Source organism: Agelaius phoeniceus, chromosome 3, assembly GCF_051311805.1.
Source record: "Agelaius phoeniceus isolate bAgePho1 chromosome 3, bAgePho1.hap1, whole genome shotgun sequence".
NCBI lineage: Eukaryota > Metazoa > Chordata > Aves > Passeriformes > Icteridae > Agelaius > Agelaius phoeniceus.
In genome coordinates, this window is record NC_135267.1 from 88,007,237 (window position 1) to 88,025,388 (window position 18,152).

Here is an 18,152-nt window from a genome sequence, read left to right on the forward strand (position 1 = left end):
GTAGTAGAAGTGTATGTAAGTAGCTGCCCCAGAAACAGCACTTGCTTATGCTGGATGAATACCAATAGTAGCACTGTGGTTCTAATATCACTTCAGGGGCTCACTAGCACTGGCACCTGTGCAAAATAAGACTTCCATTTTCCCTGGCCACACCCTTGAATAACATTTCTTGTCTTCCTAGCTGTGATACATCATCCCAGTACCTTACTCAGGCCTGCAAAATGTCTCCTCCAGATCCCACATAAAGGTAAACAGAACCCCAAGACTGGATTTTGTGTTCACAGCACCATTTCCAAAACCAAAAAACACACACAACACCCTTCGAATTTTTATTTCTGAATCATTTTATTTATTTTCTTAGAAATTACAAAGCAACTCTCTCCAGGAGAGCAAGGAAAAAAAAAACCCAACCCTGAAATATTTCTAAGTAATTTTGTTCCATATAAACACAAAGCAAAGTTACATATTTCTTTCACATGCGTGTACAAAAACATTTTAAGTAAAACATCCTTCACACATAACATGTGCATTAGTCTCAGAACTGAGCACATAATCAGATTGGCCTCACCTACCCTACCTAATCTTGTTTTCCTGTTTTCTTTTTAAATTGTACATTTCTATGCAGCAAACATCTCTTTTTCTGCACAGCATTATGCATATTCAAATTATCATGGATGGCCTTGGAATTAAATCACTAGGTAGTGTAGTCTGACATAAATCTGTACACATAAGTTGTTACACTGCCATTTATACAGCGAACTTTACTGGATAGCAGGCAAAACTCTTCAAAAGGAATAAAAAGGTATTGCTAGAGGGGAAAAGGAATATGATACACAGCACTCTCTCAACTACAATCCTGTATGATTCCTATGCAAAACACTTCAAAAGCCAAGTAATTTACAGATCTTGCTCTCCAAATTGATATCAAAGCTCCTACCAATTTCAATCATGGCAAAATAAATCACTGTAAGACATCTATGCTACTGGATATGGACATGGTCAATACTCACTGTTCCCATTTTTCATCCACCCACTTTTGGAAAGCAAAGGAGAAAGATGAAAGAACTGTAAAAACTGCAGAGTGTTGAAGCAGGTGGGTCAGCAGAGTGCTTCACCAGCCATCAGCAAGGAACAGCAGCTGCGAGAGCAGAGCTTCATTCCAACCAACTGCATCCTCTCACTGTGGTTTGAAATTTGGGGATAACATGGTCAATGAACACACCTCACTAGCTGCCCAAGGCTGCATTAACACCTAGCAAAATCTTCTTTGATTCATCAAAAGAGCATATAGTCTGTGTCTGACTTTGTGAGCTAGTTTTTAAATTTCACTATTTCATGCATGATCAACGCCACTGAAAATATAAGAACCATAAATGTTCAGAGGCAAAGGGCTCACCCAGAAGGTAAAGCTTCCACATGCATAAAAGGAAACATCATGCACACACAAAAGTCAGCTGCAACCCTTAGCACAGTGGGGCAACAGGAGGTACAGCTATTACTCTGCCTGCACTTTTAAGTGTATAAGCGATGCTGATGGGTTTCTCACCTCTGCATAAACATGCATCCCAAAGAGAATCAATAGCACTTCTCCCTTACACTGCAACAACACAGCTGACTCAAAAGACAGTGAATATGCACTGCATTTAAATACACTTGAAGTACTCAGGCTTGGCTTGTAGTAGAGTGCGTGTTACAGGGTGAAATGGGTGTGGAAAAGGAATGTGAAATAATAAAAAACATCACAAAAAAAAAAAGTTAAGACAGAACATCTGCACATGAACAATACAGAGAAAGCACTTAAGATTAACACTTATGAGGTTTAACCAAAGCCCTAGAGAACACTATATTTTCATTTTTAGCCCACTTGAAATCTTGCAAATGAGCAAGCGATGCTGGCAGCAGTCACTCTGTCATTTGGCTCCCAAAAATAGTGCAATGGACTTTGCATAAGTACCTGGCTGCAAGAACACTACTACAAGAACCAGTTTGCAAAGCACCTACAGAGAAAGGCCCAACGACAGGTGCTCTCACAGTGTCAAAGACACAGGTGGCAAATCAGGCTGAGCCTCAGGGCCCCATCCCGGCACATTCTGTGTGCTGTGGGGAATGCTGGATCTGCTGGTTTAGCTGAGATGGGCAGCCTGCTCTTAGCCCTGTACTACCATTTGAACTGCAAGCTCTAAATGTGCAGAAAAGAAAAAGCACTGGCCCAGCAGGAGGAAGTCTCTGATTCCCATCCAGGAAAGGCTTAAGTCACATCACTTAACTCATACACTGACAGTGTGGATGTCTTCAGCTGAGGTAGTCAAGTTGAACTCACTTCATGGGCACACAAAGTAAAAATAGACCTTTCTAAAAATGCCATTCATTCAACCTGCTTTATACTTCTACCTCAAGCCCAAAAGGACAGTGACCTAAGAAATTATTATTTCTATTCATCTGCAAGTGTGGTCCAAAGGAACAAGTTTAGATGTAGACACATAAAGCTGAGTGAGAAGGTACCATCCCAAATGCCTTCCTTGTACCTGGACAGCTGAACAGCAGAGTTGTGCTGGTCTTTGTGATCAGCAGTTTTGCTTAAAATCTGGGTCATACAGGACATTTCAGTGACCATCTAAGCATTCTCCAGCCAGCAACAGTCCAGCTGAAGTGGAATAAAAGCTTGCAGCTCTCACAAAACTCTCTGAATGATTACTGCGCCTTTTTCTTGCAGAGTAACTAAATCTCAAACACACTTCTAAAAGGCAAATATTACTATTCTCTTTTACAGCTGAGAAAACAGGGACATTGCAGCTTGGCTAATGGTGACTCAGGGGGAATCAAAATAAAGATTTCCTGGTATGCTCTTCTACTACTGACTAGGCTTAAAATAGTGAGAATTTACCCCCCAGGAGAGACCTTTAAAACTCTGATGGACAATTTTAACTCCATTGTCCATAAAAGCCTATGGTCACGCATTCTTATTAGACATTGAGACATTTTCTGTTTGGATTCCACTTCTATAAAGTGGAAGAGAAATACAGTTAGGAAAAAAGAATTAAGGCCAGGCATGTTATACAGAAACAAAAATACTATGCCTGAAGCTCATTCTTTCAAAAGATAAACCAGCAATTGTAAAGATAAATGGTAGGTTTGCTAAATTTCCCTCAACCATCCCAAGGGGTTACAGGTATAAAGCCAGTTTAAGTGGCTGTTCATTCTTGATTCATGTTCATTCTAGCTCTTTTGAGAGAGAGCCACACTGAATCAAGTTAAAGACTGAGTTGATCAACTGAGGATTGTGAAGAACAAAAAAAATTCCATCAGTCAGCTGAGCTATAAAAGCAAGCAGCAAAATAGATTCTGTTTCAGACTAAGCTGTCAAGATAACAACCTTGAATATGAAAGCTCAGCCAGCCTGAAGTTGCTGCACTCAATCCAATGACAGCAAAGGAAAAGTTTGCATTGCCAGTACAGGCTCACACCATTAGTAAAAGCTGTTTCATTCTCTCCAGAAAACCACATCAACTTCCCTGAACAGATGATCAAGTAATCAACTAGGGAGTAAGCTCTGCTGGAAGAATTGGTGGAGAATGTGAATGTATTGGCTGCAGAAGACATAGAACTGTGGCATTTAAAATCCTGAGAAATGTGTACAAGACAGAGTCCTGTACCTTTAGGTTAACATATTTTGTTTAATTTAAGGAATGTCTCAGCAGAACTTCACAAGGGAAATTCTGTCCTGGCCACCCCAAGGAACCCAAGTGTGCTCCTTTATCTTCAGAGACAGCCTTCTCTAAGTAAAAAATCAGTCCTTTCTGACAAACAGAAATTACAGCAGAAATTGACTGAGGAACTCCTGACTGATCTCAAACACCAACAGAAAGGTACATAGAAGTAGAAGTGATGATGGGCTGGCCAGCAGAGATACAGAAACACAGCCCAAGTATACAGAGAAAATTAGGAAAGCCAAAGCTCAGCTGGAGTTCAAACTGGTAAGAAGTAAGAAGAAGGCCTTCTTTAAGTACACTGGAAGCAAAAGGAAGGTTAAATAAAATATGGTTTACTGTTCAACAATGCAAACAACATGGTAACAAAGGATGCTTTTGTACTTTCAGGCTCATGTACACAACATCTTTTTCACCTGTTTTCACTGTAAGTTCTGCTTTAAGGCCTATCAGGTCCTCGAGCCTTCAAGCAGCATACAGGAATAAAGCATTGCCTACAGCAGGGGAAGACTGAGTTAGTGAGAACTTGGGCCCATTGAAACCAACAGGCTGAACGTGAAGGCACTGAGGGAGCTGGCTAATGGCACTGTGAGACCACGCTACAGCATCCTACTTCCCCATCATCATCCTCAGTGACAGCTCTCCAACTAAAACCCTGACTTAGGACTCTCCTGCTGCCCACAACAGCCAGCAAGCAGGCAGCCAGCCCTCTGAGGGAAATTGTTGTTCCTCTTTACTCAGCGACTGTGAGATAGAGTTTGGAGGATGTCATTCATTTTTGTGCTCCCCCTTTACAAGGGCACTGCAGCAATTTCAGTGGAAGGTCACAGAGCTGGTTTGGGGGCTGGAGCACAGGACAAGTAAGGAGAGCTCAGGCAACATGGTTTCTCCATATTTAAGAAGAGAAAAGGCTAAAAAGAGATCTCATTGTATATAATCCCTTAATAACTGGGTTAGAGAAGGCAGTCAGACTCTTCTCAGAGATGAACAATAACTTAACAAGTGAACACAAGCTGGAACATGGGAAATTCCAACTAGATGCAGATATATTGTTTTTCTTACTGCGATGGGAAAATGTTGTCCAGAGAGAATTGGCATCAACATCCTTGTAGCTACTCAAATGGACAAAGTCCTTAGCAACTGCTCTAACTGGCTGAGACCTGAACAGGAGGCTGGATTAGAAATGCCACAAGGTCCCTTTAAACCAAAGCATTCAATGGTTCTGTAACTTGGAAAATCTCCTCACAACTACTTTTCACCGGCACATTCCTCATGAATCTGACAAAGCAAGCCATGCCACCATCAAATGCAAAGGGTGATCTTCAGTCTCATCAATCAGGATGGAGTACAGAAGCCAGCAAAGAGGGGAGCTACACATCAAACCTCTCATAGTCATTTCATGCAGGTCCCTCACACACCAGGGCCAGCCCTGTGTTGGAATCATCACAGTACTCTACTAGTTCCTTTCAAGTGTCTGTTGCACACCATCAGCACTAAATAAAAAGATTGTTTCTTTTCACATCTTCTTCATCTTTTTCTTGCAGCGCTGGTTGAAGACAGGTGAGGATCCCATCAGGCTGTCAGCAGAATGAGAACCATAGCTGCTCTCAGAGCCATTGGGGCTTTGTGGCATCCCAGCTTCACTCATGCCTGACATTGGTTCCTCAAAGACATCACTGCCTAGAACCCCGTGGCCATGTACATTCGCCTCCTCATTTTCCTGTGGCTCCATTTTCACCTGTGCCAGGTTCCACAGTGGGGAAGCATTCACCTCAGCCCCTAGAGAAGGAAAAAGCAAACAGTAGTAACTGAGTAAAAAGATAAATCACAAACAGCACGCAGATGCAAGGGACAGCAGCAAAGGTAGAGATGGAGCAAAAGCAAAGCCACAGTTTAACTGTGCTGGGGGAAAACAAACAAAACACACCCAAGCACTGTGATCAATAAAAAAATATCTGTTGACTTATTTAATAGTCCAGCAATTACCACTGCAAAAATATGCTGGTATCCTTTCACTGTTAGCCTGCACGTGATTTTCTCCTTGAGGAACAACTCCACATCACTTTCCAGAAGGAGTGTCCCAGCAGTGAGTACACCAACAGCACAGGGACTAGGCCCTGCATAAGCAGGACTCTGAGGCAGTCCAGAAGTCATTATGAGGACTTTGCTACTGTCAGACATCCTGGGCTTCTGCAGGGGAGGTGAAGTGAGTGGGCAGAGGACTAGGTAGATGAACAATCCCAAATTCCACTTTCAGCACTGAAATGCAGGGACATCAAAGCTGCAGTCAGCCACCTGCCTGCCTCCTTCTACTCAGCACCCACAGGTCTCATCCCATCCTTGAGCAGAACAGACAGAAATCCTTTTGGCTCAACCTCACAGATGCCCTGCTGGGAAATAGCTCCTCCCAGCCTCACTTTTTTATAAAACATTTCTGGACTAGTGTGCAATCTGAGCACTGATTGAGGATTTTCTGTACAAGATTACCAAATCATATTCCTTGATAACAGCAAATGTTTTCTCCCCAAGAGAAGTAATTACAGATTGCATTATATCTGTTTAAGTTTAAAGTGAGACAAAAATCCTATTAAAAACACACTAATTGGTCTCCTTGCTGAGATGGGCATAAACAGACCAGAACTGAATAAACTGTGAAATCTTCTCTCTCTCGTGTGGGGTTAAGCTCAAGTAGAAAATTTAAAAAAACACCAAAACAAAAAACAAAAAAAAAAAAAAAAACCAACCAATCAAAAAACAAAAACAACAAAAAGACCCACTACAAAAACAACAAACAAAATAGGAAACCATTTTAATACGTTTTCCAAACTTCAAGTCTCAAAGAGCACTGCTACAGTTTGAAAGCACAACCAAAGCTCTTGTACTGAGCCAAACCTATGACCATTCCCTATTATCAGTATACTAGTAACAATAGGCCATTATTAGTAGAAATTACAAAGAGAACAAATGCTCCAACATGTGTCTGTGCCAAGAATTCTCCTTTATGAAGAAGTCAGGAATCTTTTCCAGATCAGTTTAGCCAAAACCAAGGTTCATGAGACCTTTTTGATAACACAGCCTACATTAGCTCAGTTACCTTAATGGAAGCCTTCCTATGTCAATCATAAGGAAATGCATGTCTCTCAACAACAATGGACACATCATTAAAATGCTGTTCCAGAGTTACAGCTCCAGTCTACATAATAATCAAAGGTGCTCACTAAACTAAACTGTGTCTTTCCTTCATCAGTTGCTCTTCATCGCTCAGCCTTATTCCTTTCAGCTCTGTCACCTGTCACTAAGAGTGTCACTAATGACTAAAAGTACTTAAGCATCAACAAAGGATGTTTCATCTTCAAAGCACTTTAACTTCAAAGTACTTCAGAAATAAGCTAATCTTCACGTTACCCTGAGAGGCGGAGGAACAAGGAACAATTTTGCCTCCATTTTCCCAACTGCAATGAAAGTAAGCAGCCAGCTCACAACGGCAGTGTCAGACATCCACAAAAACATAGGAAGAACATTGAAAGCTGTAATGAGAGTTTTGCCCTCAGACACTGAAGCCTCTCTGCCCTCCCTGCAGGCTTCACACCTGCATTTTGAGATGGCAATGGTCTAATTGTAGCAGCTTTTTCTTGCTCCTTAGGATATTACAACTCTCCAACCTGCCCAGGTCTAGACTGGAACTTCTCACAGATGAGATCTCCAAAGGCTCTTGTGAAGTGAAGAGGGATTTTCAGGAAGGAACAGAGCACTTGTACTCTTAATTAGAAAACATCAATTCTGTATCAGAGAAGCAAGAGGCATTTAATATACAGCTAGCGTGCTAACCTCTTGGTCTCAAGTGGTAGATGCTAATACAAAGCCTTCCAGATGAATCACTTGCAACCCTGGATGGGCCAGAGGAATCTGCTGCTCCTTCTCCCACAATATTGCAAACAGTTTACATTTCAGAGGTGACATGGAAAATAGTATGAGCTTTCAGAAAAACATTAGATGGATTTATGTTTTTTAAAACTCATAACAATGCAAAAACACTAGTGGACTTAGAGGCATACTCTAACCTCACTATACATGCTACTTAGCTTAGGGTTAATAGGAGGATAAGCTTCATTGTTTTTTAACCAGATTTTTAAGTGAAATAGTTATTGCAGGGACTTCCAGAGTTCAGATGGTTCCATGCAAAATTGAAACTGCCTCTTTTTCATTCCAGGATGTTCAGCTTCACCAAAGAGCGAAGATAATGAAACTTCTATGCTGATATAAAGCAGGCATGGCCATTAGCAGATTCTCCCATGCTTGCCACTAATGTTCTTCAATGTCACCAAGGGATGGCTTTGAGGAAAGCTTTGAGGAAAAGAGTGGTCTCCACAACCCCATTAATTCATTCACCATTTCACTTTCCATGGCCTCAGCCAAATACAGTAGGCTTTAGGGTACAGACAGTTGGAGGGATTCCCAGGAGCCCATTTCACATAAGTCACTAATAAGCTTTCACAAAACAGTGACTGTCATTACCAGGGTAATTTCTGAATATGGAGGACACCCCCAAGTACCATTCATATTTCCAGAATTCATTCAGTGCCTAAACTATGTAATGAACATGGCTTTCAAGTTTGCAGGAATATGAATCTCTGGACACAAATCCAAACCTAACCGGGGGAAACAAGATCACAAGGAACTGTGATCTGTTTCCAGGAGAAGAAAAGAAAGTTTCTTCTTCCTGCTTCCAGGAGAAGCAAGAGACCCCTACCTGAAGTCTGTGGGGAAGCTTCTACTTCCAAGTTGGCAGAGAAGCGCTCACTTTGACCTCCAAGAACTCCAACAGGCAAAGACTGGTCACCAGAAGCCAGATCTCCTTCCAGCTCTTCACTTATGGGGAAAGTTATATCACTAACAGGTTCCTCCTTAATTTTCACAGGTTTTGTGTCTTCTGCTGCCTTTTCAGGGTTGACAATCTTCTCATATTCTTCAGAGAGCTGCTTGCTAACCTGTCAAAGATCAGCAGGTGAAAAAGAGGCCAGAAAGGTGAGAGTGACTTCAGAGGCTCTGATAGCAATTACATTGCAGTGCACTCTGTTCCCTGAACATTATTAACATCTGACCTGAATGAACAAGTAAACAACTTACCAGCTACACAAGAGATGTTTTTTCCATTTAAGTGCACCTTCTGTTCTGTAACAAGGGACTTTAATAAGAGGTTTAATCCACTAACATCTGACTGATAAATATGAGCACCGTTATTTTGTAAACAGAGATGATGAGGCTCAGAAATTTAAACAGAGCATGGAACAAAAGCAAAATGTCTCAGTCTTACTCTTTGGTTTTACCTGTAAGACTGTTCCCATCCTACAGTAACAAATTCACCCCAGCATGAAAAACCAAGTGCTTTAGATCTTCAACAGCCCTGCAGTCCCCACTGGGCAAAGCCTGAGTATATTCTGCCAGATTCACAGCAAAAAAACACAGAAGTTTTCTCCAGTGAAACAAATACAGGAATCAGATTTAGAACTACCCTGCACTTCCAGAAACTTAACAACAACAAACAATTACATTTAAACATTTCAGATTTCATCTGCTTCTAACAAATACTTGTTTATACAACTAAAACCTAACAGTCAGTGACCTGTGCTCAGGAAAATTGCAAGACTTTTTAACAGCAGAAGCAAGGAAGAAAAAGAATAGCAAAGCCTATTTCCCCCTTCTAGATATACTTCCAAATAAAGGGGCTACTGTGGACCTCAGTCCTGCATAAAGAACAATGACTGTTAAGACAATGATCAGCTGCAGGGTGAGAGTGAACTGCAGCAGCAGAACAATGCAGAAAACCCAGATTCCAAAAGGACAACAAAACCATTTGAACAAAAATGAACAGAACCGGTATTTTGAGCAGGAATGTTTCCAACAAAGACAACTCTTTGGAACGTTATTTTTATATAAGAAGGTAGCACCTGTGAGACAACTCACATCACAAAATACTACCCTACACTCCTAAAGCTTAAGGAAGTCACTCCTTGCTTAAGCGAACACAAACCACTCTACAGCCTAGAAATTGATCTCTGCTTACTTGTTTTCCAAAATGTTAACCAGCCAAATATCCTGCTAAAGGAGAAAATTCAGTTCCTCGGTCAGTTCTGATTTTAACTCTACTTGATAATTTTGACTGGGTAATTCAAGAGCTGGGGGACTCTTCTTAAATTCAGGCATGCCATCAGTAGAGCATCCTTAGTAGTCTCACTAGGAAGACAAATAAGGGGCTCTGTCTTCCAGTCATAAAGTTCCTGTTCTCTTTCCCTTGATGACTCCTCTCCACACCCAGCAGGTTTTCCAGTCAGATTTCCCCTCAGTAAGACTCCGGAATAAGCAACTGTACTGGGGGTACATTTCTTGTACGGCCAGGTCCTTCATGCTCTCCTCACCTGAAGCATGTAGCTGTGATAATCCTTGATGCGGTGCTGCCAGAACTTCTGCAGGGAGAGCACGCTGCCGATGCCCACCTCGTGGAAGACCTGCTCCATGACGTCAGGGAAAGGCGTGTGGCCGAGGCGCGCCTCCCGATCCACGGCAAAGCGCAGCAGCTTGGTGAACTTGAGGCAGTACTCGTGCGCGATGTCCGTCAGGGTCTCCAGGACGCTCTCGTTGGCGCACTCAAAGCCCGTGTGCGCCAGGATGGTGGCCATTGACTGGTACAGAAGCTGCCGGCAGGAAGACCAACTCAGCTCTGTCACTGGCTCCCCTTTTCCTCTGAGAAACAGGAAAGACAAAAAGAGCACACTTGCAAAAATCTGAAGGACTGGATCAGTTGAAGAGATACTGTCAATAATAAGGTGATGTACAAAGGGAAAGCAGGGGGTTTGGGGTTCTCCACAGCTTCTGTTATATATGAACACCACCTAATAAGTGTTTATTTGCTTTTCCTTCTTCCCCTCCCTCCAAATCAGCACTTCCAAGTTTAATTTTCCCTTCTAATGCCACAAGATTCTTTGGGTGATTCATGAATGTGGGATGCTAATCTTCTGAACCCTTAAGCATCTCCCTTCCCACCTAAGAGCTTTTCTCCTGGAGAAATAAATCGGTGAATTAAATGGGTCCTTGACACAAACAAAAAAAAGCATTTTAAATAACATGAATGCAAATAATTTCCCCTCTCAGTTAATTACATTGCTCTTCCTTATTATCTCTGATGTCACAGGCCTAATAGTCAGATACAAAGGCTTCTGGAATAGACAAGATTGGAATTTCTAAAGCAAAAGACACACATAAAAAAGCAAGAAATGGGACACACATCCATTTCATAGAGGTACACTGCAGCCAAAAAGACTGTTTCTCTGCTCTGGTTTCCTGTAGTCACTAAGCATGACACTGAAAGAAGTATCCCCATATGCAACCTAAGGTCCTGGGAGGAGGCCTGGACCAGTTTGGCCATAAAGCACCATTCCCTGGTCTTGGGTTTAAGATTTCCCTCCTCTGTTGGTAAGCAGGAAGGAGTGACTACACAGGATGGAGGAGATGGAGAACAACTGACATGAGCACTTCAAACATCATTCGCTTTATAGCCACCCAACCAAATTTTTCATCAACATGAGTTAACAAATAGATATTCCCCAGAGGAGTTAGGCAAAGCCTCTGATGGAGAAACACATATCTACCAGATTCTCAACTTACAATTAAGGGTATGTCATCTACTTGCCCATATCAGTAACATGGACTTCAAATGCCAATGTCAAAAATCAAATTCCATTACTGCTAAGTGTGATACTCACATTACTAAGTGTGATACTCACACTTTTACACTCCATTCAGCACCAGGGGCAGAACTGAGCTAACAATTTCACTCTCCATTTGTTTCTGATAATTTTCTCCCAACATCTTCCACATCACACTGGAGACTGTCCTCACTGCTACCCTGGATCACCTGCATCACCACACACTCTTTCCAGTAGAAGGACCTGATTTAACAGCACACAGACAGTACTGATGGCTTGATAAAGTTCTCACTGATCTCCAACAATTCATGAGGAACCCTTCAGTCTCACTGAGAAGCTGGGCCACAGAGTCTCAGCTTCCCCTGATCCTCAGAGCTGACACACAGAAAACACAGCAGTAAAACACTGAAACACTGCAGTAAAAAAGTAAGGAGGAGTGAAAAGGAAGGTGAAACTTAGAACTATCAGGATGAAGATTATTCATTTTTAAGAACCCCAGCACAACACTTTCAAATAAAGGGGGAATCACACTGTATTAAGAGTGGCATATGATCACATTTCTAAGTAGATATTAAGAACAGTATGTGAATCTCAGGTCATGGATTCATCCCAGCTATTAATTGATGGAAAATAATTAGCATCCCAATTTCTACTCAATTATGTAACTACTCTGCAAAGCAGACAGCAGGCACCCTGACAAGATTAATTAAAAGATCATCAGTTTCTTTATAAAAAAAGTCACCCATACTATTTTTGCATCTCCCTCACTCCTCCCTCCACCTCAGCAGCAGAATTCTTAAGTTCACAAACAGCCATATGTCTCACACAACACCAGGACCAAGAGTTTATAACAGAAAGAAACAACCATCAAAGAAAATCAACCAGAAAACAATCTTAAAATTAATGTCTATTAAAAAGAATCTCTTTTTTTTTAATATAAAGGACAGACCTAGCTGTCCAGCAGCCAGCAGTGGAGACCATCTTATGCTACCAAAACTGAATGCCAGACTATTATTAGTACAGAGACATTCACTAAAAACACTGTGGATAAACTTTGGCAATCCCAAGCAGGATACTTAGCCACTTGCAAAGCAGAGTAAAACAGCCATTCAGTAATGCATATCACTGCTCAGAACTAGCAGAGAATATTGTGTCTCTTTTAAACTCCTAGAGGAAAAGAAACTAACTGTGAGCATTAAAATGCAGCTTGGTCATTATGCTGGAAGGCATATAATCAACTTGAAATCTAATCAATTAAAGACAGAGAAGAAAGACATTTTGGGTACTGTACTCAAATCCAAATCTCCATTTCTTGCTCTTGGTAAGGCCAATCAATTTGGTTTTGTTTTTCTTATGTTTTCTTCTCTTGTTTTCCTGTTTCTCATAATAAACAACATAGAAATATGACTAAAAGCCAGAACAGAGAGCAAAAATTGGAATATTGTTGTAGATGTTAATAGAAACCAACAACAAAAATAACTTTTCTTCATTTCCTTTAACTTCCAGGTACCCTCTGATAAGAATGCACATGAACAAAAACAGTCCTGTAGCCACATTTATGTTGAAAGCAGTTATCTAATGTCAAGCCTTCCCAAAAAGGACAAGCAAATTTCTTATTTTCCATGATGATCATAGCTAAAGAGCCTTTGTGCTAGATTTCATTCAGATAGCACCAAAAATGCACCCATCCAGATATTATCATTATGTAAAATGCCACCCTCTGCAGCACTTAGTTCTTTTCCTGAAAGTCTCAGTCATATATCTACAAGTAAACATGAGTGCTGTAATCCCTAAAGTTTTGTCAACAGAGATTAGCAGGAAAGGGAATTAGTCCTGTGACATGGCAACCTCCTCCACAGAATATATAGTATGAAATTTACCACAAATACTGGCCAACTCTTCAATTTTGTATGTCTAACACCAACACCAGATGATGTTCCAGACAGAAATCTACCTGTCCAGCTACTAATTCATTAGACCCAAGGGCCAGCCTTCTCCCACCACTACCAAAAACATGCACAGCTTTACAGCAGAAGACATGAAAATAGTGTCCATTTATACCAACCAGACTTGTTTTCTGATTTAGTCAGTTTTCAGAACTCACAAAAGGCCCACTTTCTGTGTCAGTCAGTTAAATGACATTGAGGCACCCCACAAAAGCAGCACCATCCGTCCCTCCAAGCTCCTCTCCTGTAGGGCAGTTTTTCTTGGAGGGAAGGGGAGCTCATGGCTCCTTTCTCATCCAAGTGTCTTCAGGGGACAGGCTAAGTCAGCACAAGGATCAGCAGCTGAGGCTCAATCAACTGCAGGACTGGACTGAAGTGCCCTGCTCCCTCCTAGGTGAGCATAAGCCAGCAGCAGATGGAGGGAGGGACTGCTTTTCCTAAGAACAGGACAATTTGATGAAACATTATGCTGTGAAGTTGAATTTCTACCAAATGAGCTGCAACGAGGCTGCTTTAGAGCCATTTTCCCAAAGTAGTAAAATAAAGGAGAACATTGTAGAAACAAGATACACTAGTCAGAGAGAGCACCAAAGAACACAGCACACTAACTCAAACCAGAAAGTTGTTTTCTTTCAGGAAAGAGCCTTTTTACATCTCACCCTGGGTAAGTCTCTTTTTAAATACCTCTGCTACATCTACAGAAGGCTGCACAGGTATGAACAAAAGATGCTCAACAGATAATGGTAAAAATAAATTGGGTCTCAGTGGCATAACCCAGACCAGTCAGCTTAGAAATGGACTGAGCCAAAGCACTTAGATCATCAGGGGAAGTGTCTCCTGCCCACTTTAATTACCACTGCTCCAAATCCTTCCCTACATTAAAACTGCTATCCCACTGACATGTACTCCTCTACCTCTGCACAGACATTTCTTCACTACAAGTCCTTCTGCCAAGAGCTGTCTTTCCATTGCAAGCTCCCAATTTTGTTTACAGATTACCCTTCAAGGCAATCCAACATGGCCAGGAATGCAAATGACCAAATGACTGAGAAATCTGTTAAGAACCCAACCATGCACACACAAGAAGAGGCACATGAGTAGGTCAGGCTTCTTTTGAAGATGGATGCATGCTAGTCTGAGGAAGCTGAGCAGGGAAGATGGAAAAGCTAGCAGCTGTTATATGGTAAGAGTCTCCTGTCAAAATGGTAGTTTCAAGTCTACAGTTCCTTATTCATTCTTCATCAATTACACTTTAAGCTGCTTTTCTATTTCTACACCAGCAAAACCAAATGTTAATCCTTTATTGTGCATTCCAAGAACTGCAACATCACCAGGACCAGATGGTACTTCATCCAAGAATATTAAAGGAATGCAAGGATGAAATAGCTGAATAGCTGTGGTGAGTCTCCTCTTGCTTTAAATTGCCTTGGCCCATGAGGACCAGAAGACAGAAAACATGAAAACATTTTCATTTAATACTTTCAGAAGAAATGTGGAAAACTGCAGGCTGTGAAGCATGGATATATTTTGGTGCATCAGGGAAATTCAAAGAACTAGAGGACACACAAGTAAATATGCTCAGAAAGAACCCAGAGTGCTTATTTTTAACAGTAAAAACTACTTCACAAACCTACCAGAGCCCTCCAAATCTATCAACAAGTGAGTAGATCAGAGATCTCCACTCTGGAGTCCAGGTCCTCCCTGGGGGATCTGTGCCAGAATCAACATATTTTTTATCATGTTTTTTTAACATATTTATAAACAGTCTGGAAAACTGTAGGAAGGAACAGTGTAGTAATTATAAAACCATTGTTAGTACAGACTTTGGGGGATTGATACACCAAACCAACTCAAAAATAGCCATAAATTAAGCTCTTCCTCATCATACAAGAGGTAGGGGTTAGATATGGGGCAGAGGAAAACCAAAACCAATCCAGGAGATAACAAAATAAAAGACAAGGGAACGGTGTGTCAAAGAATGAAAATGAGTAACAGGGAAACAGAAGAGGACAGGCCTACATTAACTAAACCTGTGATCTGATTCAGGCTGGCTACTCTTATCTTCCTTTCTTCTCCTATCTAAATGTACCTACACTACTTCTCAGAGCCAGGCTACTGACCCAAAAAACCAGAATTATAATATGGATTTATCCAAATACTGTAATTCTGATAACTGTACTTCAGAAGGCAGCACAGAATTAAGTATTACCATGTTTTATTAGAGGGAAGAATGTTCTTGCTTTAATTTGATTTTACACACTCAGAAGCATCAGCAAATCACAGAACTTCATTTTTGCTACTAGAACAGCATCTATAAAACAGTTGCTATTCTTAATTCATGTGTCTCAAAACAGTTAGGAACAAACATGCAACAACAACTCAGAGCCTTCCCCCTGGAAAAGCATATATGTGTTTGGGTTAGCAAGCACACAATTAAGTTCTGGAATACACTGCAGCTCATTATAAATCCACTCTGTCAGCCACAAAACATTTCATTTCAAAACTGTCTCCAGTTTCCACAACACAGTCCTTACACTCCCCCACGTGGCTGACCACTAAATAACATTTCTTTACCCAGACCCCAAAAACTCAGAAGGAACAACAGAAAGACAAAGCAGCCCTCAAAATGTGGCCAGAGCCATAGAAAACTGAATTTCAAGCTGAAGGCACTGAGGAGGACAGAACAGAACACTTCTCAGTTCTACAAACCACAGGGCCACGGTACAGGAGTCACAGGCCCTGACTACTCTCACAAAACCCTATTTCCCTTCAGTCTCTGCTATCTGCTAATTGCTTTGTATCTTCTGAGAAGGATGACGGTGCTCCTCCAGAAACAGCACTAAAGAATCACTCTATTGTTCAGAGAGACTCTGTTACCAAATGCAACATCTTTAAATAAAACGCATTTTATACAACCTCAGGCCATTAAAGATCTCAGTGGGATTTAACTGATAAATTACATTCCATTGATGCACATTTACCCATTTTAAAAACTAAAATGTGTTATCCTCTCCCTCAAAATGTTCATTACTGGACATAGTAGCAAGGATTAATCCCTTCATTTAAATGCACATAACCTACAAAGTACTCTAAGATATTGCAAGAAATGCAACACCTCCTTGTGAAATCAGTGCCTGTCAGAGGGACTGACAAGCAGTGGTGGCAATACTATTTAATCAAAGGCTGGCAGCAGAGGTAGAAGAAGCACAAATTTTCTTTACACTTTGTCCAGCTGGTGGAGCCAGTAGCAGAGACAAGAATTCCCTTCACTTGTGCTCATTTCCAGCTCTGACTGGAAGCCCACCAAACTGGGTGGAATATGATAGTCACCGTGTCACAGTCCTCAGCCACTGAAACCTAACAAATACATTATCAAATCATCTTTTCAGAACCTGCAGCTGAACAGCCTAAACCCAGTCACGTGTTTTCTGGATTTGCAATTACAGTAACACAACTTTAGTTGCAAGTGATCTGAACAGAAGAGACTTCACATCCTGTAACTAAAACTGTGGAAACACCACTGACAAAACCATGCACGTGCATTTAGCATGGCACTAACAAGACAGAACTCAGCACCACACATCCACATTTCACAGACGGGAAGCAAAAGCAAGCAACTTGGAAAAATACTTGGAAAAATCCAAGTATTTCCTTTCTAAAGACTGTTTTATACTTTACATACAACTGCTTGACCCTTCAGCCTGAGGGAATCAACATAACTACATATACATTTTAGAACACTCAGCTTTCCTTCAGCCAAGAACTAACCTAAAGAAATACCAACACACCTGTAGAAATCACTCTCTGGGTCACTATGCCTCAGCTGAAATGGCATTTTGGGGGTTTTGCTATCCAGAGGAAGCAGGTCATCGGGGAGAGGTGGGGAGGCCGGACAAGATGGCAGAGGTTCATTCTCTTCGGTTTTGATGCCCTCTGCTTGCTGCTGGTTCTGAGCCTGAGCGGCGGCGATGAGGCTGCGCAGGCGCCGGTTGTGCTGGATGAGCTGGATGGTGTGAATGGTGAGGCTGCAGGGCTCGGAGGGGATGTCCAGCATGGTGGTGGGACGGGGCTTGTTCGCGGACGGCTGGTGCAGCGGGGGATCCTGGACTTCCACAGTGCGGAACTCCCGCTGCAGCAGGTCAAAGGAGCTGCGGTTGGCCTGGCTGGAGGAAACCGGGATCTCGCCCCAGTACCGCAGCATTTCTGCATAGGTCACCTGTGCTGCTCAGGACCCAGAAGAAGGCTACCGACTGCTGCGGGTATAAAGGACCTTGTTGCAGGGAAAAGCACTTGGGGCAGCAACAGACACAGGGGTTGGGATGACGCCAACTCAAGTTACGGCTGCCAAGTAGGCTGTGGCTCAGTGCCTCGCCGAGCAGCAGAGTGTCCTCAACGGCATTAGGTTGCCACTCTGGCAGCTTACAGATCGCATCGCGGCTTTTCCTGAGGGGAGAAGGGGCAGAAACAAACGCACTCGTGAGACGGAAATAGTTTCTGTGTGTAACAAGGGCTGGTGTGGGCCCACCTGGGCCTCGCTGAGCGGGACCCGCGGCGTGGAGAAATTCCGGGGGTCGCACTCGACTCGCCCGCCACTCGCTTCTGTCCCTCCCCGAGCCCGCGGCTGCCCCGCACCCCAGATCCGCAGCTGCCCCGCACCCGCCTACCCCGGCGCTCCGCTCCCCTCCGGGCCGCCCAGCCGGAACTGCGTCCCGGTCCGCCGCCGAGAGCGGCCCCTCCACCGCCCGCGCTCCTCCGGCCCGGAGGAGTAAAGCGCCAGCCGCTGCCGCTGCCCGCCA

General features: G+C 42.5%; 1 protein-coding gene across 1 annotated transcript; it reads right to left on the reverse strand.

The window, feature by feature from the left end:
- Window positions 1-326: 326 nt before the first annotated feature.
- Window positions 327-18,149, reverse strand: SUPT7L (SPT7 like, STAGA complex subunit gamma). Its single transcript, XM_054630672.2, has 5 exons — window positions 18,021-18,149; window positions 17,145-17,799; window positions 10,124-10,448; window positions 8,458-8,695; window positions 327-5,486 (listed from the first exon to the last, which is right to left on the reverse strand). The coding sequence occupies exons 2-5, from the start codon at window positions 17,555-17,557 to the stop codon at window positions 5,224-5,226; spliced, it is 1,239 nt and encodes a 412-aa protein (XP_054486647.1). The 5' UTR covers window positions 17,558-17,799; window positions 18,021-18,149; the 3' UTR covers window positions 327-5,223.
- Between the last annotated feature and the right edge of the window lie 3 nt (window positions 18,150-18,152).